We start from the raw sequence: 24,782 nt of genomic DNA on the forward strand, positions 1-24,782 counted from the left end.
TAGGTGGATACCTGGGCACCTTACATCCCCTCGCTACCCTCACCAACCCATATTATGGGGAATTGATCGGGGATGGCAGGAAAATGGTTGACTGGTTGCCCTCTGCACAACCCAAACTACACTCCCACTATCCCCCACACTCCCCCACCAACAGGGTTCAATAGAATCCAGCTTTATGTGAAGTAAAATATGGAATAATTCTTGCTTGTTTCTGATTCCAAAATGGCAGCAGAGTAGAACTCCTCAGCTGGAGCTCGTCCACACCATCTGTTTCCTTTTTTCCTCTTTTTTTTTTCTGTTTTTTCTATGTTTTTTCTTCTCAGTGATTTCCTCAACTCACAAGCCTCATTGTGCACTTGGACTCGTGGTCTCAGTGTGGACCTGAAGTGGCAGTCTCTCAGCTCGGTATGATGGCCTTTTGGCCCATTATGGCGGCCCCTTGCTGGCTTAGCGTTGTGGGATCCTGACTAATTGTGATGGTCTCTCGGCCGGTCATGGAGGTCTCTCTGCTGGTCATGGCGGTCTCTCGGCTGATCATGGTGGGTTTGTGACCCATTGTGTTGGTCTCCCAGCCAGTTGTGGTGGCCTCATCAGGCATAAGGTAGGTGCCTCATCGCCCTTTGTGGTGATCTCCCGGCCCATTATGACGGTCTCCCGGCCCTTTGTTGCAGTTTCTCGGCCAGACATGGAGGTCTCTTGGCCTGTTGTCGCAGTCTCTCGGCCCATTCTGGCAGTCTCCAAGCCCGTTGTTATGATCTCCCAGCCCTTTGTGATGATCTCTTGCCAAGTTGTGAAGATCTCTCAGCTGGTCGTGGCGGTCTCTCAGCCCATTGTGATGGTCTCTCAGCACATTGTGATGGTTTCTTGGCCTGTTGAGGCAGTCTCCTGGCCGGTCGTGTCGGTCTCTCGGCCCATTGTGGTGGTCTCCCAGCTGGTTGTGGTGGTCTCCCTGTTCGTTGTGATGGTCTCCCGTGTGGCCTCATTGTGGACTCTGGCCTTGAAAGTGTTTCGAAAGTGGTGTCCCAGTCTCAATGGCTTTAAGGTGAAGACGAGGATAGTCTGGAGTCCAGGCCTGGTGCAGACTAGCGGCTTGGTACTGGCATGGACTGGGTTGGGAGGGGTGTTATTCTGAATTTTTTATTTCTTTATTTTTCCAATTTATTCCTATGATTTATAATGCTGGACTTCATATTTCTTTATTTTCCTAATTTCTTTTCACTTAGAATTTGTACTTAGGAATCTGTGCCGAGGTAACTTTGCACTTAAGATGGCGCCATAAGTGGTGACTTGTAAACGTTTCACTGTACTCATTTAGTACATGTAACAGTAAAGCTAATTCTAATTTTAATTCTAATTCTAACGTCAGTGGAATGGAGCAACAATCCATTTCCTGCTCTTTATCCAGTTCTCGACAGTTTTAATTCTATTGACAACCCACAAGTACTCATTTCAGTTAAGTATCTAGTATATTGTCAGTCTTGCACCAAACTATTAACTAAAAATGAATGCACATGGCCACACAATGTAAGGTGGAAGGAAATTCTTACCTATAGTATGTGAAGTTTGTACCAGCTGATATACATACATGATATCTAATCAAAATAAAAACAGAAACAAAATACAAAACTAGGGTAAGGAGAATAAAGAGAGATAATTGGCTTCATGCATTAAATTCAACATGTACCTCTTTAAGACATTATTTTCTATCAGAAGGGCTCTCAATTTTCTTGAGGATTTCTACATTCCCAAACATTAGATAATTTCCTGAGTTAATCCCACTCATTTGCTAGAAATTCATTAGAAATAGATCTGGTAGAATTGTGGTTTCTGGAACAGTTTCTGCACAGGTGGAAGAGAAGATAGGTTGAGTACATTGGTGTTTGTCAAAGTATCATGATAAGTTGAACGGTTGACAAAATGTAAGTTATTGTTCCAAAATTGTATATTGCTAAAAGAACATTCCTCCCACAGTGTGTTAAAAGTAACGCTTAATGCTTTCTGCTTTCCAAGATATATAAATGAGCACAAAAGAATGTCATCAGCTGAAGTCTAGTTTCTGTTATAATGAAGCTTGACATTGAGTCCTGGATTAAAGTTCAGTTTTATGGTTAGTGGTAAATAGAATAATCTGAAGATTCAGGGGTTAGCTGTTGCATGTACTCTGAGGCTCAGAAAAGGAAAGGAGCTACATTCAACAACACAACCCACAAATCGTTTGGTAGTGATGGCAGAAGATCTTGAACCATTAGGGATAATGGCTAACTAGGTAGAGGGTGATCCCTCCAGGTGAAGACAGGGAGGGCACTTGAGGAACTCAATGGGAAATCATCTCATGCTTTCCTATCTTAGTCAAATTGCTCATGGAAAATGAAAATTGGAGACTGCTATGAGCAACTAAAGTGGAAAGGACAAAGCTATGTGGCATGGAGAAATGAGAAGAGGACCTGCCTTTAGTCTGACTTTTGCTGTAAAGCTATTCAGCTAATCTTTGGCCTCAAAGAAGGTGACTACAAACTTTTATTGTATTCATGGTGTCAATTTTAACTTGCCCAAAGGCAGCTTAATTCTGAGTCAAATCAACGGGGTGGATTTTTTGATTGGAGGCAGTAAACAAGAGATATGTCTGTCTTTGGGTCAGTAGTTTGCTTCCATTGGAAGTCTTATTGAGGGGGCAAACCTTTAATTGATGGTGATCCTGTCCAATTAAAGCTAACGGGGAAAGAAATGGAAACTGGCTTCAGATACCAACAGCAGTCATCACTGAGACTGCTGCTTGCCCTAAGGGAGAGAGTTTGTGCCAAAGCAAGCTATTGTACAACAGGGATCCACATGAGGTGAAAGTGAGGACTGCAGATGCTGGAGATCAGAGTTGAGAGTGTGGTGCTGGAAAAGTACAGCAGGTCAGGCAGCATCCAAGGAGCAGGAGAATCAATGTTTCGGGCATAAGCCCTTCATCAGGAATTCCCAGCACCACAATCTCGACAGGGATCCACATGATACAGGGAGCCAGAGACCTGGTACCCACTTTGGAGAGGGACATAGCATTAGGAGCAGATCGCCTTGCCTTTTGAGCATACTGCACGATTCAGCAATAATCTTGGCTGATCTGGTTCTGCCTTCAGCCCAATGTTCCTGTCTTTACTTCATAACTCTTGATTCCTTTGTCTTCAAAAATCTATCTAATTCAGCCTTGAATGGATTTAAAGTCCCAGCCACCACTATCTTTTGGGGAAAGAAGTGCCAAACTCAAACTCTTTCTGAAAAAAAAGAACTCTTCATTACTGTCATAAAAGGAGACCTCTTATTTTGAAAATATTTAGTTTTTCTCCTGGGATCCGCATTATTCAATTCCCTCAAGATCACATGTTTTGAGAAGATCATGTCTCATTCTTCCAAACTCCAATAGATAAAGCTCTAACCTGTTCAACATTTCTTCATAAGATGAGCTATAAGAGTAAATTGAGTTATCCTTTCCTGAAAAGTTTAAGCATACAGGACTAGCAGACATTGAAGACGACAAATGGTATATTAGCCCTCATAGTGAAAAGATTCGAGTAGAGGAGCAGGGATGTCTTGCTGCAATTGTACAGGAGTTTAGTGAGAGCACACCTGGAGTATTGTGGGCAGTTCTGGTCTCTTTATCTGAGGAAGGATGTCTTGACTGTGGAAGGAGTGCAATGAAAATTAAGCGGACAGATTCCTAGGGGATTGACATATGAAGAGAGACTGGATCAGATAGGACTATATTCATTTGAGTTCAGAAAATGAAAGGGATCTCATAGAAACCTATAATATTTTAATAGGGCCAAATACAGGAAGGATATTCCTGATGACTGCTGAGTCCAGAATCAAGGATCACAGTCTAAGGATACAGGTCTTTAAGGACTGAGGTGAAGATAAATCTCTTTGCCCAGAAAATGGTGACCCTGTGGAATTTTCTACCATGGAAATCTGTGCCAAAACATTGAATATTTTGAGGAAGGAGTTAGATATAGTTCTTAGAGATAAAGGGATAAAATGACATGGGGAGAAGGCAGGAACAGGATACTGAGGGGGTGATCAGTTATAATCACATTGAATGGTGAAGCAGGGTGAGAGGGCTGAATGGCCTACTCATGATCTCTGTTTCTCCAAACGTTATATCCCTTTTTCCAAATAATGAGACTGTCACGATATACAGATAATCATGACTCACTGTTTCACAAGCCTTCACAAAATGTATAAATGTATGAAATCCCAATGAGACCACCAATTTCCCTGGCTGACTGCTGTATGTGACAAACACAATTCACATTCGTTTTTTTCATTAACAGGAAATAAGTATTTCTTATAACATAGTAATTTTAACAAGAGCCAAGTGACAGAAAGGATTGTTAAACTATTATGATGCAATTTATATTATACCCCTTCAAAACCCTAACTACACACAGACATCTTGGTTAAGACAAATGGTTTAACATATAGACTAAGGGAGGAAAAATAATAAAGACAGAGTAAATAAAATCTTGAAGGTCAAAATCACAGGATGGGAAATTGCTTTCCACACAATTTTTTGATCTTTTAATTATAACATGCTGTTTGGTGCTGCTTTTTAATTTAATTCCTAACTGTTCATACTCCCATAGTTTTATCTATGTCGTTGGTACCTATGTGGACCATGACTACTGAATCTTGACCCTCTCACTCCAACTTCCTGTGTAGCTCACATGAGATATCCTGAAGCTGAGCACCAGGCAGGCAACACAAATAATGATAATAAAGCAGTTTGGTAACTGACATTGTCAAAGTTACTCAAATATATAGGACCACTATCATTTGTTAAACATCAGAAGCAAGTATTTATGTATGGGTTCCGATAAGTGGGTGTTAGTTGGTTTGCTAGGAAGTCCATTCATAATTCAGTGGGACAGGAACATAAGATCTGAAGCTACATTAATGACTCCATCAAATTTTTAGTAAGGCTTCTTAGTAATCAGTGCCTGAATATATTTCAGAAAAATATTAAATGAAGGAATGATGCACACTACTATTATGTATTCTATCACAATGCTGCACTCATGGAGATGAACCTGCTAATGCAGAGTTTGCAACTCTAGATTTTTTGACTTCATTGCTTTAATTTCATTCACAGGCACTTTTACTCACCCATTCACTCCCTTGCAGGGCTTCTTCCACTTAGACATGCAGGACATGAATCTATGGACTTCACCAGACAATATTCATGTGTGTGAACCTTGACTGTGAATTTATGTGCGTCCTGTCTTTAAATTTATGTCCATATACATTCAGTTTCAGCAACTGTGGGGATAGGGACCTTTGCAATTTATTTTTCCTCCACAAGCCAAGGTCACTGAGTCAAACTCTAATATCACTACAGTAGCAGAAATCTGATAACTCAGTACAAATAGTTCCGAAGATGAGTCGTTAGGTTTGAAACAATAATTCTAGTTCTCTGAACACAGATAGTGCCAGATCTACTGATGTTTTGCACCGCTTTCTGTTTTTATATCTGAATGTAGATCTGTGGCTTAAAAACACATAGGGGATAAACCTGCTGAGAAACCATACCCACAAAAGTGCATTCCCTTTAGTTCAGTGGGAACAGGATAAACTATTGAGATTTGGTTGCAACCATATAAAATGCAAATTTGGATTTTAATCATTACATCAGCATTGATGGTATCCAGGATTTATGTACATTTATTTGTTTTATTGGATTGCCAATATATTCATCTTATAATGTTAGCACTTGGAAAGAACACTAGCACAATGACGAGGAATTCAGAGACCTATAACATACTTTTAATTCCAACCTATTTAATTAGTAATTGCAGTCAGCCAGTAGTCTTTATGAGTAATGGAAGCCATTGTTTGAAACATGTTTTCACAGGTCAATGTGAAGCTTCATTACAGGTATTCTGGAAGATAGTGCTGTTATAAATTATGCAGCTTTGATTATACTGGGACTTGTTTCAACTTCTGAAAATGAATACTTTCAAGCAAATTTGAATCAGGTCCAGAACATATGAACAGCACAAATGGTAACATGATGTCTTTAATTCAATTCAAATCATCAAATGATTTAATGGCACCAAAAGCAGCTGTTTTGATTTTCATTTATGTTAATTCATAAATTAAACAGATTTTGTTATTTTTCCATTTTCTGCTGCTACCAAACAAAGCTCAGAATTACTGTCTTCAACCATCTGTGCTGGTAATTTTGTCACTTCATTCAGCCTTTTCTATAGCTGATGAGTGTGATTGCTTTTATTCACCAGTAAACTATTACACAGAAAAATTGAACAACTGAACAATGCGATTCAATACTATCTTCTATTCACCAAGACTTTGTAAAATTGAAATCTCCAGATGGAAATAATTATTTTATCTGGTTAGAAGATTGACCTTTCATTCTTTTTTAAATCTTGATTTTGATTTTAATTCCAATTGATGAGATTTGAAGTCCAAAATTGAGCTTGATGACGTCTGTAATTTGGGTGCTACACTGCCTTTAAAGCTCCAGTCTGTGGGGTGAATGATATTGTTTAGAATAATGATGAGGACATTAGCACTTGTAAAGGGAATGTTCACCAGAATTAGCAGCAGCAGCAGAGGAGGCAGACCAGACAGGCAAATGTCATGCAAATCTGACTTGGTGCCACTTTGGAGACCAACATTCTACCTAGAGCTTTATCTGAACCTCAGACAGCTGAGCACACCTTCACAAGCATAAAGAACCCGCCCTGTAAGAACTATGCAGAGATTTCAACACTTGTGAGATAACCATTGGTTGACTTCCTCTGACCTTCTATGATTCAACATGTTTTGTTCTTTATAAACTTTCTTCAAGTTGCATAGATTTGCAGGGTGTGGTTTGGTGTATGCTGAAGGACATTTTAGAGACTCCAAGACTTCTGTAGAAACTTCTTGCTCCCATAGATGGGTGTACAAGCAGGCATTTCCCTCAGAATACAGTATGGCTTAGAGAATGAACATAGGGCACACAGCCAAGAGCAAACTGCTAGAAGAAAGGGTGGATGGGGTGGGGGAGGAGCAGTGACAGGAAGAAGGACACCCAGGAAGAGCTGAAATGTGCCCATGGTGTTCATGGAACAATTCCCCTACCTGAACCTCAGAAAAGAACAATGGGCAGAATTTACAGCCCTCAGTTGAAGACTGGGGTGAGGTGTTTAATGAGATATGTGATGTTGTGCATGGTTCCTGCTATTTTCTCATCTCATGATTGGCCTACCCATCCTGATGCCATCTGAAGCCCTTGTGAGAAATTAATAACGACTTCTGGATTTCATCCTGCCTTTTCTGATATTCACCCAGTCAGAGCTTGATCCACGACTTGCACCAGGATGGCTGTATCCACTGAGAGGCACCCCTACTGCATGTCCCCCCTCCCCACCAACACTAACCAGTAAACCCTGTTCTCTTCCCTCCCCCCTCCCTGCAGCCCTCAACCTGGTGTCTCTCACCTGTGACCTGGTCTCTTGCTGATCCTGGTGACTGCATGCTGGCTGGTACCATCATGCCCGTTGGCACTGCCTAAATTGGAGAATTACCAGACTCTTGGACGGCAGCTCCTGATGGATGAGGCTTCCACCTCCAAAGTCCTTAGTCCTTGGGACAGCTTGCTGCTGGCCACTAAAAGAACTGACATTTGACAGCTTTCTCCGCAGGAGGCGAGACTGTAAGTGTTGGAGCACTGAGCAGTTAGGGAAATCTCTGCTGATGCTGAGCAATTCACTGGGTGTTCCTTTTACTGTGTGCCAGGAGCCAAGATGGAGCAGAGGAACTGCTACATAGGGGGATAAGGGTTGGTGGTGTGAGGTGTGATTAGGGAGGGTGAAGGGGGCAGGGAGTGGTGGCGGAGAGCCCAGAGGTGGGTGCCACTCCCCAAAAAGCAGGGAATCTTGCTGGGCAGGCATTTTGCTGAGGTTGAAAGAGCCTTTTGCTGGATCAGGGAATTTCATTTGCTGGGGCCCTTAGCCAGAGGATGGAAGGAAAGAGGGTGTTGAAGGAAGCTGCAAGAGATGCCATGAGCATAAAGAAGCATTGTGAGGGTTGTCAAAGAAAGCTGCAAGTGGGGTTGGGGTAGAAGAATGTCCTGCAAAAGGGGCATGGGGGAGAAAAGGAGGCTGCAAGAAAAGTATGGGAGAGTGGGAAAAGAGAGGTTGCAATGATAGAGTAGAGAGAGAATAGTTTTACTTCTGTCAACAAAATAGTACTCAGCTAAATGTGAGATATGAAATCACAAAGATAATCAGTTCCTTGCAAATGAGTGTGGAATCTCTAGTTCAAGGCTGTGTAAATTCAAGGTATCCTGGTTATAACACAAACCAGGAAACTCATGGTCAACTATATGTAAAAGATCAGTAACCTGGTGGGGTAGACTGCTTCATTCAAACTGTGGTATCAAACCATTTAATTGCGCAAAAGCTTCCAATATTCAGCATCTCCTAAGGATGTAATTTCCTAGATTATTGGGCTTTTTGCATCAGGATGGTATTGAGGTAAAAGCTGATCAGTGCCACTAGCCGGCCACATTGGACAATCACATTGACTCAGTAAAACAAGCTTGACCAAACCAGGACACATGTGCCTTGACTTGAAAGGGGAATGAACTTTTAATGAAGCATTAATCTGAATTGGGATGAATATTAAAAGGAACACCAATAAAGAGATTACATAGTAAGTTGAGCTGGGCACAAAAGTAAGGAAAGGGAAAATAAATTTAAATGGTGTGGTTGTCAGAGAAAGGATAGATCCTGAAGATTGGAGGAGCTGAAGTTTTTCACTGTACTTAGGTATGTGTGACAATAAATCAAATCAAATCCAATCTAAACAAGTCAAGCACGCTGGGTTTGAGACAGTCAAATTAATTGGGACAACATGGATAGTAAAGACTGGGAGCTGGATATTAAGGTGGGGCTACCGAATGGAATTGTTGGTGTGCTGTGGAGGAAGGCAGAACTGAACAAAGTGGAGGAGTGAAGCTCAGGACAAGGTTGGCATCTGAATTCTCCAAGGAGCTGGCATGAGGAGATTAGCAGGAATAACCAAACAACAGGAAAGGGTCAATATAGGAGGGCGAGATTGAAGAAGGACAGAGGGATAGGAAGGGGAAAATAGGCCAATGATAGCTATACTGAGCGATTGGGTTGCATATTGTGCTTGAAAGGGGCATGATAGAAAGAGAAATAATCAAAGATATGGTGTATTACAGCCATCTTATAAAAGATAATTTCCAAAAGAGGGATTCTGAGAATGCCCCATATAAAAGTGAAGGACCCCCAAGTGGTGAGGCAAAGCGAAAAGAAGCAATCAAAATTGAAAAGGGCGGCATAGTGGCTCAGTGGTTAGCACTGCTGTCTCACAGCACCAGGGTCCCAGGTTCGATTCCAGCCTCCAGTCTGTGTGGAGTTTGCACATTCTCCATGTGTTTCCTCCGGGTGCTCCGGTTTCCTCTCACAGTCCAAAGATGTGCAGGTCAGGTGAATTGGTCATGCTAAATTGCCATAGTATTAGGTGCATTAGTTAGAGGGAAATGTGTCTGGGTGGGTTACTCTTTGGATGGTCGGTGTGGACTGTTTGGGCTGAAGGGCCTAGTTCCACACTGTAGGGAATCTAATCTAAAAAAAACATATTGCATGAAAATCGCATTAATGACTTTGTATTGAAGGAAAACGATCAGAGCACATTAAAAATGAGTAAGGTATAAAAACTGCAAACAACTATCTCCCCATCATGTTCAGTGAATCATTAATCTTTCACAAGATGGAAAGCTAAGCTTCACCAGCAGTTGGCAGAAGCGGGGGTAGAGGAGGGGAAAGTTAATACTCAATTTGCTGTGCAGAGCCATTCACTGCATAAAGACATGGCAATGAAACCATTCTGTTTCCTGATCCTTCCAATGTGTAAGGACTTATTGCAGGAGGTAATGAAGGGCAAACAGATTGTTTTGCATTTGTCTTGTAACACAAGATAAAAAGCACAAATATTTTGCACATGGCAGTATCAGGAAAGAGGTGAAGCAGTCATGGATTATGGAGAGTGCTCCTCTCCATTTACAATTGGCAGTAGGCCCAGGCTTTCAGCCAAGACAGGAGTGACCTAATAAGGCTACAAAGTCACCATTGTCTGTGATGAGTTGCCAAATGCAAAACACACACCTCAATCCTGCGCTTCCTTCACAGATAAGTAACTTCATGCCAGATATTGGACACTCTGAATGTAGCAGCAGCTTTAACATTGAAAAGATGCAGAAGTTGAGAAGAAACAAAAAATAACAAGACATCGTGCTACCTTGCTCGAAACAGCAGAGTGTGTGGAGATTGCTTTGCTGTATTGCTTCTGGTGGCTTGGGACCTAAGTGCTATCGTCCATTGAGGATGTCCTGCACTGTTGCATGTACAACCTCCTTGGCATGAATTGATGGAGCTGTTTGGATCCCTGGCAGATGGAAGTGGTATGATGTGGAACCTTGGGATGGTCTTGAAAAGACAATTCCTGGGTGCGTGTCTGTTGTTTCTCTTCTCTGTCAGTACACAGTGACACATCCCTCACCCTTTAAGGGTTAATATTTTTGCTAGGGATTTGAGGTCTTGTGGCCCTCTCTTTCCAATCCAATGAATGTCCTGCATTAAGGAGTGAGGGTCCAAAGCATATCTTGCAGATGCTGACTGTTCTGTTGACCTGGCTCTCTCTGGCATCCAATTTGTGGAGGCAGGCTTGGGCTCATATAGTGGAGACACAACATTGGACAGAACTGGAGCACTCTCCTCTGTCTTTGCCACAGTCTGAGTGTGGCAGATTGACAACTTTGCCGAACGTTCTCCTGCTTGCTTCTGTATCTCTGTCACCTCATCAGTGGCTGGAACCAGAGGTTCACCTTCTGTACTAAGTTCAGCGGACCCTGTCTGAGACCTCCTGTGGCTGTGAGCCCATGTTAGTGCTGTGTGTCCCAGAGTGTGAGCCTAAGCATACTCCAGATATATGACCCACTGAGGTGGAAGCTCTGTGGGGGCTGGTGGATAGTGGGGAGGAAGGCCTTTATTGTGCTTCCTCTGAGCATGACAGGTGCTTCTTCTCAGAACTGTCTTTTGTGATGCTGGGTTTCTTCCAGTCATGGCCCTAGCTTGGCTCTGTGTTCTGGAAGCTGCACAGATAAACAGAAAGATTTGTTAATGTAATGATGCACCATCCATATCCAAAGTTTCATTGCAGCTTTGATTCTTGATGGACAGTTGGTATTAGCTACTTGGAGGAATTTTCACTAGTGGATAGATACATCCAATCCTCCCTTCAGCATAGGCACATTCCCCTTGCTGCCTTGTCAGCTCAGTAGCCAGTTCCCTGAAGGGGGTCAAGGGTAATATGTTAGGCATTCCCCCAATCTCACTGCCTCCCATCTACTAGTGGAGTACATTCATCTTCTGCAGAAAGGTAAAAGCATAAAGAGACATTAGCATGGCTGCACAAGCACTGCGCCTGCATTGATTCTTACTGTAAGATGTCTGAGTCTTCCAGAGCTATGATTATCTGAGTTCATTACTTTTAAAAATAATGTGGTATGGGAGAAGTGAAGAGTTGAAGGGTTCTGTGTGGAAGATGGTTCAGTGTTGTTAAAGCACCACTTTTGTGTGTGACATTCCCATGCAATGGTAATAGCTTCCAATGCTAACACACACTCAGGGGAATGAAGCATTGAGCAGACAGAGGCACTTGCTCTGATGGGAGGTTTGGTGTGGAGGAGCCGATGTTGGACTAGGGTGGACAAAGTTAAAAATTACACAACACCAGGTTATAGTCCAGCAGGTTTATTTGGAAGCACTAGTTTTTGGGGTGGTTGTGATGGAATGTAAGTGTTCATTCATCCTCTTGAGCCACTGTAAGCATTCTCACCTCTGGTTGTCATGAGTGATGACGGCCACAAAATCTTTAGACCGGGCTGCCCCAGTGATTCTGTTCTCCTCCATTACAGACAGTATATTCATCTCTCCTGGACGGCCTGTACAGGAACCTGTAGGGAAATACCATTGAAATATAGGGCTGCCTGTGGCAATGGTCTCCCATTTCTGCGGTTAGGTGCAAGTGATGGTCCTGGGTTTCAAAGAGTGAAATGTTTTCTGGTTCCCAGAAGTTGAAGCCCAGAAGGAGGTCCTACCTGCTTACCACTGTAATTGAACGTTTTACCCACAGTTGAATATGTAATAAGTATAAAAGAACATCAGCATGCTGGAAAATGTGCCGTGCTCGCAAGCCAACGCCTTCTCACTTTTCAGTCTGCCTCCGCACCTAATCTCAGCAAAGAGAATTCTGCAAAATGTGCCACTTCTCTTGTACTTCCTTTTCCTTGATGAACACACCAAATGAACTGCATTGTGTTTCTTTGTTTATTATTTTACTTCATGATAGCAATTGGCCAGTACCTAGCCTTAGCAGTAAGCTCATGTTGCTGCTATGTGTGCAATGTTCCCTAGTTTTTTGAGTTACAACAGAGTTACTGACAGAGCTCTGGGAAGGACTAATTTAATAAATGTGGGAATAATACTGTAATACCAAGAATGTCACTTCTCAGTTGTTTGCTACAATGGAGCAATAGGCAGAGTAAGGCTTACTGCAAGCTGTAGTGAAGTGATGATTGGAACATTGAGTGGTGTTGCAGAACAGTTGGAAGCCACTTTAATTCCCAGATTCACGGGAAGTTCCTGATTTCAACAGCATTGCTGTGTGGAAGCAATGAGCAGATGTCAAATGCCTCCCAGCAGGAAGGAAGGGGAATTGAAGGCTACAACATGCCTCGGGTGTGCCTGTATTCCTCCTGGCAGCGAATTCAAAGAAAACGTTGCCGGAGGTCTGTAAGCAGGTTCTGTAAACATGCCGTCAGTGGTAGGAGGTATGTAGATTGGAGAGATCAAAAATAAAAGAGAAAATAAATGCTCAAACTGCCAGTTGGGAATACTTCTATTCTTCAAGGAAGTGATGAGAAACTGTAATTGTCTTATAATTTATCATTTATAGATCTAAAATAAATATTTCAAGCAAGTGGTTAATTAAAGGGAAAGGTACTTCATTTGTTTTATATTACACAGTTATGTGACCATTGATCAATATGTTCAAAATTCAAATCCATGGAGTTGATTTTAACCGTATCCATCTGACCATTAGAAGTTAAATCTGACCAGATAACTTGCTGTTTGATCTTGCCTGAATTCTAACATTTTTGAATTTAAGTTGTTCTTCCACTGTGGGCTATTTGTAAAGATGTAACTCCAAGCCTGTTAATATCACCCAAATCACAATTTTGAGCAGGAAACTTGCTGCTGGTTTTCCATCAGATGAATTCTAGTCAGGACATGATTGGAAACAGAACACATGTTTTAAATAAAGTTTTTGACTTTGCTTTCTGTGGAACCTGGAGAATGGACAAGTGGCTGAGGGTCTGAATTTTCATCCTTGCTTCCCACCAAGAGGTAATATCCGAATAAGACCAAGCATTTAAAATGATCTCCTTCTATTGACAGTGTGTGACAATTTAACTGAAACCAATGCGTCCTCACCAGAAACTTGCTCATAGTTAAATTGATGTTCAGCTGAACAAGAAGACAAATGCAAGGATTTGCCGGTCTTGATGCTAAACCAACAGTTTTCTTCCAATTGTCAAGGTCTTTGGTGAAATTAAATTTAATTTGATAACCCTGTCTTTCCTACTGATACAATATATACATTTAAATCTTTTAGTGATAAGAAGTTTTCTGCCTTAGGATTTGGAGCAAGAATTCCCCCCAACTATGTGGTGAGTAATATTTGCTGCTGTTTAGAAACATTGATGTTTCATGGAGTCAGGTTACTCAGTGTGCTGTTGCTGTTTCAGTTTCTTTTCCATTTTTTTTGTGTCTATGTTCCTCTTTATATAAATCTCAATTTTCCTTTTGCCAAGGTTTGTGCCAGGTTCTCAGTGAAAGATGACTTGCTTCTATTCAGCAATTCTCCATTTATGTTGCCCACCACCTGCTCTCTGCCCATTCTCCACAGTTGATTTGCATGCATTCTTACAATTCAAATCTGTTGTATCCTAAGCTGTAACACAGTCTGTTCTGTGTGTCTCTTTCTCCTTTTTCTCACTCCAAGACTGCTGTTGGAAATGACCTTCTAGAGAAACATTGGAAGAAAATGTCACCCTCTACTTTATGTAATATTTTACATTTAATTTTGTTTGTCAGACTTTGGTGAAACTGTAATGAGTTAAGATCATTAAATTACCACATAAGTGCATGTCTTGAATAATTTATTTATATATTCCTTTGAGATTTTGATCATTCTTTTTTATGTTCCAGGAAAATGCATTTAATGTACTGTTTGTGCATGACTGCCATCACCCTGTACATTTTTCATCCTGATTTCTTTACAAACAATAAAGTAAATGTATAGACACGTCTTTTATTTTCCAAGCAGACTTCCTATGAAGGTAAATCTATTATTGCTTAAATTTTAAAAATGTCATGGCAGATAAGAAACCTGTTTGTGTAGCTTCCATTTCCACTTCATGTTTAAAAACTTTAATTTGATCCTTTCTGCCTGATTGCATACATACTGCCAGAAAACAATTTCTATGTTTAATTCCCATAACTTGATTTTCAGATGGACTGAAAATGTAAGTAGAAAACGTCACTTCTGCTGAATACCCAATGAGTTATTGTCTGATATTAATCTTGTGAGCCATGGTTTTAGCAGAATTGTTTGGAATTAGACTTTCATATGTTTTATTTCTGAACATACATGTATTTAAATAAGTGCATTGTTGACAGGGGCGTGGAGGGAATAAATGATTTGTATTCATTTATTGTCTGTTGGAGATGTGTTTTTGGGTTCACTTATGATTACTGCTCCTGTAAGGGGTCTAAACAACCTTCCTTCTTCAGAGTCTGCTCACATTTCACTTTAAATACATTGTACAAAGATCCAAGTTGTAAAAATGTGTACCAGATCTCTGCACTTTTCGCGCATACATTTTTCTTCAATTTCTCCAGATAGATTAATACGACATAAGGCAAAGTTTGAATCAAATCATTAAACTAAAATAAAACTAACAGATAAGAACAGGTCAAAAGCAGACAGTCTTTTGAGCCTGCTCTGCAACTTAACTTAATCATGGCTGACTTTCCCTTTTGGCATTATTCTCCTGCCTGCTCCTGTACCTTCCTCAATTCAACTCAACATTAAATATATTCAGTGATGGAGAATCCACACCATCTGGGTTTTATATAATTAACCATAGTCTCAAAGAGACTATCGGCATCATTTTTCATTAAAGAGGAATAATTTGTTATACAGCATGAGGGGCACCACTTTGCCTCAAACACAGGATGGGTAAAGAGACAGGTCCCAAGATTACGTCAGTTGGAATGGGAATTGAACCTGTGTTGTTAGCATTATTCTGAATCACACATTAGCCATCCAGGCAACTGAGCTAACTGGCCCCTTCCTCTGGGAAGGGGATTCTAAAAATTCACGTCTGTTGGAGAAGAAATCTCTCCTCATCTCAGTCTTAAATACAGTCATAGAGTCAAAGAGATGTACAACATGGAAACAGACCTTTTGGTTCAACCTGTCCATGCCGACCAGATATCCCAACCCAATCTAGTCCCACCTGTCAGCACCCGGCCCATATCCCTCCAAACCCTTCCTATTCATATATCCATCCAAATGCCTCGTCAATGTTACAATTGTACCAGCCTCCACCACATCCTCTGGCAGCTCATTCCATATACGTACCACCCTCTGCATGAAAATGTACCCCTTCGGTCTCTTTTATATCTTTCCCCTCTCACCCTACACCTATGCCCTCTAGTTCTGGACTCCTTGACCCCAGGAAAAAGACTTTGTTTATTTATCCTATCCATGCCCCTCATAATTTTGTAAACTTCTATAAGGTCACCCTTCAACCTCTGACGCTCCAGGGAAAACAGCCCCAGCCTGTTCAGCCTCTCCCTATAACTCAAATCCTCCAACCCTGGCAACATCCTTGTAAATCTTATCTGAACCCTTTCAGGTTTCACAACATCTTTCCGATAGGAAGGAGACCAGAATTGCATGCAATATTCCAACAGTGGCCTAACCAATGTCCTGTACAGCCACAACATGACCTCCCAACTATTGTACTCAATACTCTGACCAATAAAGGAAAGCTTACCAAACGCCTTTTTCACTATCCTATCTACCTGCAACTCCACTTTCAAGGAGCTATGAACCTGCACTCCAAGGTCTCTTTGTTCAGCAACACTCCCTAGGACATTACCACTAAGTGTATAAGTCCTGCTAAGATTTGCTTTCCCAAAATTCAGCACCTCGCATTTATCTGAATTAAACTCCATCTGCCACTTCTCAGCCCATTGGCCCATCTGGTCCAGATCCTGTTGTAATCTGAGGTAACCCTCTTTGCTGTCCACTACACCTCCAATTTTGGTGTCATCTGCAAACTTACTAACTGTACCTCTTATGCTCGCATCCAAATCATTTATGTAAATGACAAAAGGTAGAGGGCCCAGCACCGATCCTTGTGGCACTCCATTGGTCACAGGCCTCCAGTCTGAAAAACAACCCTCCACCACCACCCTCTGTCTTCTACCTTTGAGCCAGTTCTGTATCCAAATGGCTAGTTCTCCCTGTATTCCATGAGATCTAACCTTGCTAATCAGTCTCCCATGCGGAACCTTGATGAATACGTTACTGAAGTCCATATAGATCACATCTGCTGCTCTGTCCTGATTGACTTCTTATCCTGAGACAGTGCCCTGGTTTTTACAGCCTGGGAGAACACCATCAGTGCCTACCTTATCAAGCTGTTTGAGGGATTTTTCTTTTAATTTACTCATAAGTCATAGTCATCACTGGCTTAACCAGCTTTTATTGCCCATCCCTAATTGCCCTTGTAAAGGTGTTGGGGAGTGCTTTCTTGAGCCACTGCAGTTCAAGTGGTGTAGCAAGACCCACAATTAGGGAGGGAATTTCAGGATTTTGTCCCAGCAAAAGTGAAGGAACAAGATATATTTTCAAGTCAACCTCATGAGTGCTTGAAGGGAACTTTCAGGTGTTGGTGTTCCCATGTATCTGCTCCTTCTCCATCTCAATGGAATCTGTCGTGGCTTTGGAATGTGCTGTCTCAGGAGATTTCTTGAGTTTCTGCAATGCACTTTGTAAATAGTACACACTGCTGCTACTGAGCATCGGTGGTAGAGGGAGTGGATGGTTATGGATGGGATCCCAATCAAGCAGGCTGCTTTGACTTGGGTGATGTCAAACTTCTTGAGTATTGTTGGAGCTGCACTCATCCAAGCAAATGGGGAGTATTCCAACACACTCCTGACTTGAGTCTTATAGATGATGGTCTCGCTTTTGGGGAGACCAGAGAAGGCTTACTTGCTGTAGGATTCCTAGCCTCTGACCTGCTATATTAGCCACGGTATTTATGTGATTAGCTCAGTTGAGTTTGTGGTCAATGGTAACCTCCAGGATGTTGATAGTGGACTCAGTGTTGGTAATGCCATTGAAAGTCAAGGGATGGATGGTTAGATTATTTGTTATTGGTCATGGTCATTGCCACTTTTCAGCTCAAAGTGTCCCATTATCCCAGAGATAAAATAGACGAGCTGGGTGGACATACTGGGACTACATAAAATGCAGGTTTAAGCAACAGCTAGAGTAGTACTGGATGCAGAGGGAAGGTGTGATTGCACTTGAGAAGCTAGAGAGGAGACATACGAGAATGTTATTTGGATTGGAGAGTTTGAGTTATGAGAAAGGGCTGGATTGGTTCGAATTTGTTTCCTTTAAAATAGAGGAAGCTGCAAGGAGTATATAAAATTATGAAGAGCATGATAAAATGGATAGGGATTACTTATTCCCCTTGCTTAGAATATGCTTCAATGAGATCAGCTCTCATTCCTTGAAATTCAGGCTGGATAAGCCCAGTTTAGCCTTTCATCATGGGACAACTGTTACCAGTGGGACCAATCTAGTGAAATTTACTTGTGCCATTTCTAAGTTAAGTAGTATTTGTTGTGGAAATGATGACTGAAACTGTATATGGTACTTTTGTCATCACCAAACCATCGAACAACTATAGTCTGATTGATGATGCATTAAAATCATGATCCATTAAGAGCGAACATGCCAATTACCTTCCTAATTTCTTGCTGTGCTTACATGCTACAGTCCCTTGTACAACTTTCCACAAGTGCCTCTGAACAGCAACATTTTTACAAGTTTTATACCTTTATAAAAATAGTATTCTACTGTTCTATTCTTAATTACCAAAGTAGATAACTCTAACATTATATTCCATCTGGCACCTTGTTGCTTACTCATGTAATCCGAGAGCATCTCATCACAGCCTCATTGTGCCTTCCTCACAGCTTTCATTCCCATTAGCAAATTTAGATATGTTACTCTCTGTCTCTTATCTTGGTAATTAATATAGACTGTTGATACATTCCACACTGGTCCGTGTGCCATTTCACAAACTCGGGCCTGCCAATTTGAAAGTGCGCCATTTATCCCAATCTTTTGTGTCCTGTCTGTTACCCAATCATCTATCCATATTAATAACCCATCCACAGCTACTGAATGCTTTCTCTTATGTGTGAAATGTTTGTACCAATTCCTTTTTGGAAATCTAAGTAGAATATATCTACTTGTCCTCCGCCATCTATAGGAGAAAGTGAGGACTGCAGATGCTGGAGATCAGAGCTGAAAATGTGTTGCTGGAAAAGTGCAGCAGGTCAGGCAGCATCCAAGGAGCAGGAGAATCGATGTTTCGGGTAGCCATGGGCACCCACATGGGCCCCAGCTATGCCTGCCTCTTCGTAGGATATGTGGAACAGTCCATCTTCCGCAGCTACACTAGCACCACCCCCCACCTTTTCCTCCGCTACATCGATGGCTGTATCGGCGCTGCCTCGTGCTCCCACGAGGAGGTTGAACAGTTCATCCACTTTACCAACACCTTCCACCCCGACCTCAAATTTACCTGGACCGTCTCAGTCTCCTCCCTCCCCTTCCTAGACCTCTCCATTTCTATCTCGGGCGACCGAATCAACACGGACATTTACTATAAACCGACCGACTCCCACAGCTACCTAGACTACACCTCCTCCCACCCTGCCCCCTGTAAAAACGCCATCCCATATTCCCAATTCCTTCTTCTCCGCCGCATCTGTTCCCAGGAGGACCAGTTCCAATACCGTATGACCCAGGTGGCCTTCTTCTTCAAAGACTGAAATTTCCCCCCAGACGTGATCGACGATGCTCTCCACTGCATCTCCTCCACTTCCCGCTCCTCCATCCTTGAGCCCGGCCCCTCCAATCGCCACCAGGACAGAACCCTACTGGTCCTCACCTACCACCCCACCAACCTCCATATACATGGTATCATCTGTCGTCATTTCCGCCACCTCCAAACAGACTCCACCACCAGGGATATATTTCCCTCCCCTCCCCTATCAGCGTACCGAAAAGACCACTCCCTCTGTGACTCCCTCGTCAGGTCCACACCCCCCACCAACCCAACCTCCACTCCCGGCACCTTCCTCTGCAACCGCAAGAAATGCAAAACTTGCGCCCACACCTCCCCCCTCACTTCCCTCCAAGGCCCCAAGGGATCCTTCCATATCCGCCACAAGTTCACCTGCACCTCCACACACATCATTTACTGCATCCGCTGCACCCGATGTGGCCTCCTCTATATTGGGGAGACAGGCCGCCTACTTGCGGAATGTTTCAGAGAACACCTCTGAACACCAACCCAACCACCCCGTGGCTCAACACATCAACTCCCCCTCCCACTCCACCAAGGACATGCAGGTCCTTGGACTCCTCCATCGCCAGACCGTAGCAACACGATGGTTGGATGAAGAGCGCCTCATCTTCCGCCTAGGAACCCTCCAACCACAAGGGATGAACTCAGATTTCTCCAGTTTCCTCATTTCCCCTCCCCCCACCTTGTCTCAGTCCCAACTGTCGAACTCAGCACCACCTTCCTAACCTGCAATCTTCTTCCTGACCTCTCTGCCCCCACCCCACTCCAGCCTATCACCCTCACCTTAACCTCCTTCCACCTACCGCATTTCCAACGCCCCTCCCCCAAGTCCCTCCTCCCTACCTTTTATCTTAGCCTGCTTGGCACATTTTCCTCATTCCTGAAGAAGGGCTCATGCCCAAAACTTCGATTCTCCTGCTCCTTGGATGCTGCCTGATCTGCTGCACTTTTCCAGCAACACATTTTCAGCTCCACTATCTATATTTTGGTTACATCTTCAAAAGACTCTTAAAAAATTGTGTAACAAGATTTCCCTTTTGTAAAACCTTATTGACTTTTAAATTTAGTATGATTTCCAAAATACATAGGAAAAATTTCCTTAGTAATAGATTCCAACATTTTCCAAACAACTGATATCAGGATCTCTGTTCCTTTGAAATCCTTTCTTGAAGAACAATATCAGATATAGTAACTGCCAAACTGTTGTGACTGCTTTAATGTCTAGTAAATTATATCCTTAATTTCTCTAGTTAAGCCAATTGAATGTTGAAAATGTGTTGAATATTTTGAATTGTTTCCTCTAATATTTAATGAACTAATCTGATTTCTAGTGGGCACATTTTTTGCACGTCATGATCATGGGAAAAGAGGAGCAGAAAAACCAAGGCTAAAGGACAGTGAGACAGCATTTGAGAAAGATAGTCATTCTCTTTCCAAAAGTATGTGCACAAATGCCCGAGGAAGACTTGGTGGGGAACTGTACAACAGAAGATTCTGTTTTTACTTATTCAGGCAACGCAGACTTCATTGGCCTGACCAATCTTTGCTGTCCATCCCAAATTAGGAACATAGGATCAGGAGTAAGCCATTCAGTCCCTCAAGCCAATTCCATCATTCAGCGATATTATGACTGATTTCTGACTTGACTCCATAATCACGCCTTTGGCCCATATTCCTTAATACCTTTGCTCAACAAAAATGTATCTACCTCAGATTTAAAATTAACTTATCTGGCATCCACTGCCATTTATGGAAGAATTCCAAACATCTAACACTGTGTTTAGAAATACTTCTTCACATCTTGCCTAAATAGTCTGGCCCTAATTCTCAGACTGGCCTAGAAACCCGAACTAATGGAAACAGTTTATTTACAGAGGAACCTCAATTACCCGAAGGACACGGGCAGGGAGTATTTTGTTCGGATAATTGAATGCTGGATAATATAGTTTAGCCCAGCGTCGGGACAATCTTGCCAGATAATCCGATATTTGGATAATTGAGTGCCGGATAATCAAGGTTCCTCTGTACACTTTTTTTTCCTGTTAATATCTCAAAGATTCAATCAGATCATCTCTTAACCTTCTAAATTAGAGAGAAAACAGGCCTAATTTGTATAATGTCTCCTCATAATTTAACCCCTGATGTCCAGGTATCACTCTTGTAAACTTACATCGTACTCCCTCCAAAGCCAATATATCCTTCCCTATGTTGGGTGCCCAGACTTGTTCACAGTATTCCAAGGGGGATCTAACTAGGGTTTTGTTTAACTGCAGCCAAACTTCTGCATCCTTAAACTCCAACCTTCTCGGTATAATGGCCAGCACTCCAATAGCTTTCTTGATTATTTTCTACACCTGTTTTTGACACTTTAAAGATCTTTGCACCTGAATTCCTCTTGAGCATGTTCTGGTGAGCTGCCTTCCTGAACCGTTGTCGCCCTTTTGTTGTAGATGTTGTTAGGGAGGGAATTCCAGATTTTGACCCAGTTACAGTGACCGATTGGCAGTGTGTTTCCAAGTCAGGATGGTGATGGGTTTAGAGTGAAACAGAAAAAGAATTCATTTGATCAAGGAGGCAATTGAGGGTCCTTAGCAGTGATGCTTGTGATCTGCAGCCACATCTGCCCATTCCTGTGCCTCTCCATGGCTAGACAGTTTTATTACATTGTCTCATTTCAGGCAGTGACAAGATCTGTATTACACGATGGAGAGTGCAGTTTGCAAATGCATCATCAGGCATTTCTTTCTGCAAAGCTTGGGAATTCATCCAACTTGGCAAAGCAACAAGGCAACAGCAGGATGAGGCCATCCAAGCATCTTTCCCAAGATGCATAGATAACACCACTGTTGCTTTGTGAGCTGCCACAGCACACTGCCTTCACAGCCCTGAGCAGAATTAGCACCATTCACCCAATATCCAGATTGTGTGCCTATACTTCTGCAGTGAAAGAGTTGGCACTGAGTGCTCCTGCGAGCTCCCTCCATGAGGAGTAGGTTTTTATACATTCTCCAATGGGGCTGCAGCAGTGTGCTCCTCTGCTGGACCGCATTCAGATAGTTTTGTTGCTGGCTTTCTGTAAATTTTACCCTTTCTTGCCTCTTTTCACTGCCCTGATTGCTGATAGGGACCTCAGACTTTTTCTAAAATGACACAGAAAACTGGGATTCCATAAACCTCTGACTGTGAACTCAAGTCAAGCAAAACATTCTTTACTTACTTGCTATTTCTTTAACTAGTTGCCGCAATCTCTTTGGCTTTATAAAAGTTTCACCACTAATTCAAAGCTGTTTTAGATTAATATTTACATGCCACACATAATTTATCTTTTTTATACACCTGTCCTTTGCATACAGGAAGAACATCTCCATGAATTTCACATTTCTCAACTAAACAAAAGCTTGAGGGAACAACCATTTCCTGGTGCGTTCGACCAATCAGAGTTGACTTTACTGGTTTGAATTCAAATAATGACCTGTTCTTGCCAGTGAACTGTTCCTTTGTGCATTCTCCTTGTTAACCAATCAATATCCCCTTCCCATGCAGTACGAATTGTTGTTCCTTTTGAGATTTGGTATTCACCACCTTCAGCCTTCACTCCCTCCATCACTGAAGCCTCGTGACAGCAATGTGTACCATCTACAAGATACACAGCAGAAATTCACCAAGGCCCTTGCAACCATTCCTTCCAACACAACACCTGTTAACATCTAGAAGGACAAGTGCAGCAATTGCATAAGAACACCACCACATTGCAAGTTCCCCTCTGGGCCACACACCAGCCTGACTTGAACCTCATCGCTGAACTTGCTTCCTTACAACATTGTTGGTGTTGTTACATTCCACCTTTCAAGAAGGCACCTCACTTCAATGTTCTCTGGGGCAACTGGGGATTGGCAATAAATGTTGGCCTAGCCAGTGGTTCACACATTCCATGAACAAATAAATAAAACAAAAATCCTTGCAATTCTGCCCTGAGGAGTAAAAAGACAAAAAACTTTGAAAGCCTGTCCCTTTCTTCAGCAATAGTCAAGTTTGTGTATTACCAAATTAATAGATTGTTCTCAAAAACAATATGATTAAATATCATTGATATTTCCCCTGCATTAACATTGTTGGCAGTATACCAGTAGAATATGTTACCTATTGTTCATTTTATAAATAATTAGAATCGACTAACACAAACAATGGAGAAGTGAGCTTCAAAATTGGAAAGAAAATTAAATTTAATGTTACCTGCTTATGCTGTGATCAATGTGATTTTCTCTGCTGTGAGTATAAAAGGGATACTTCACATTGGATTCATTATCTGTTATAATTGCAAACTCAATGTGAGTCATCTTCAGAGTCTCTTTTCCAATGGAGAATGAATAGGTCATGTCATGTAGTTCATATAGCTTAGATCAGCTAAGGTAATAGAAAATGGTCTCCTTATGAATATAACTAATTCCATTTCACTGGATTACTTTCTTTTACAGGTTTCTCATAATTTTGCAATTAACTTCAATTCAGAAAATGACGAATGTGAAGGTAAGCTGAAACCAGTTGCTTTCAAAAAAATGTGTAATTTGCTTTCTTATTTGTTGCCCTATGATATAATTTAAGATTCACAGCAATGCAGTATGAATGGAGTCAGATATCAAACTGTTTTTAGAGTCCTATTCTGTGAGCCTTCCTAAGGAGGACCTCTCACTCAAAAAAGCCCAATGATTTCTGAAATCATACCTTAATGCGTTGAGAACGTAGTTTGTTTAGAAGCACATGAATGCTACCCCCTTGCCCATGACCTGTCAGGCCAAAATCGAATGCAATGTCTGTGCCCTCATTGCCTCTGGTAATCTCCTCTCCACTGCCTCCAAACTTGTAGTCCCCCCCGCCATGTACTGCCTGGTTTTACCCACTCACCGTAATCCACAAGCCAACTACCCTGGCTGACCTATAATTGTGGGCATGCTCCTGCCCCACTGAACTCATCCTACTTCATCCTCTCTCCCTTAATTCAGACATTTCCCACCTACATCCGTGACACCAACCACTCCCTCCATCTCTTCAGCAACTTCTAGTTCCCCAGCCCCCAGCACCTCCCTCCCCTTTCTTGAGCTCACCATTTTCATCTCTGGTGACAGTCTCCAGACGAACGTCTGCTACAAACCTACAGACTCTCATAATTACCTGGACTACATCTCCTCCCACCCAGTATGCTGCAAGAACTCCATCCTATTCTCCCAATTCCTCTGCCTCAGCCGCATCTGCTCGGATGAGGAGACATTACACTCCCAAACATCCTAGCTGTCCACCTATTTTGAACAACGTGCTTTTCCTTTCTCCATTTGCAGTCAGTCCTCCGCCACACCACCTCCATGCCCTGTTCCACTGCTCTAACTCGCCCAGTGCAATAAAGACAGAGTCCCCCTTGACCTGATCATTCCCTTCGACAGTCCTTGGTTTGCACCACTCT

The 24,782-nt window shown here is 42.2% G+C and overlaps 1 protein-coding gene across 2 annotated transcripts in view; it reads left to right on the forward strand.

Annotated features, from left to right (window-relative positions):
• The window catches only part of cpne7 (copine VII), a 156,002-nt gene that overhangs the window by 117,152 nt on the left and 14,068 nt on the right, over positions 1–24,782 (forward strand). For both annotated transcript variants that reach the window (XM_072596088.1, XM_072596089.1), the window contains exons 12-13: positions 13,753–13,807; positions 23,803–23,854. In XM_072596088.1, coding sequence (XP_072452189.1) covers positions 13,753–13,807; positions 23,803–23,854 — 107 coding nt within the window. The remainder of the gene's footprint in view (positions 1–13,752; positions 13,808–23,802; positions 23,855–24,782) is intronic.

Source organism: Chiloscyllium punctatum, chromosome 26 (genome assembly GCF_047496795.1).
Source record: "Chiloscyllium punctatum isolate Juve2018m chromosome 26, sChiPun1.3, whole genome shotgun sequence".
Lineage (NCBI taxonomy): Eukaryota > Metazoa > Chordata > Chondrichthyes > Orectolobiformes > Hemiscylliidae > Chiloscyllium > Chiloscyllium punctatum.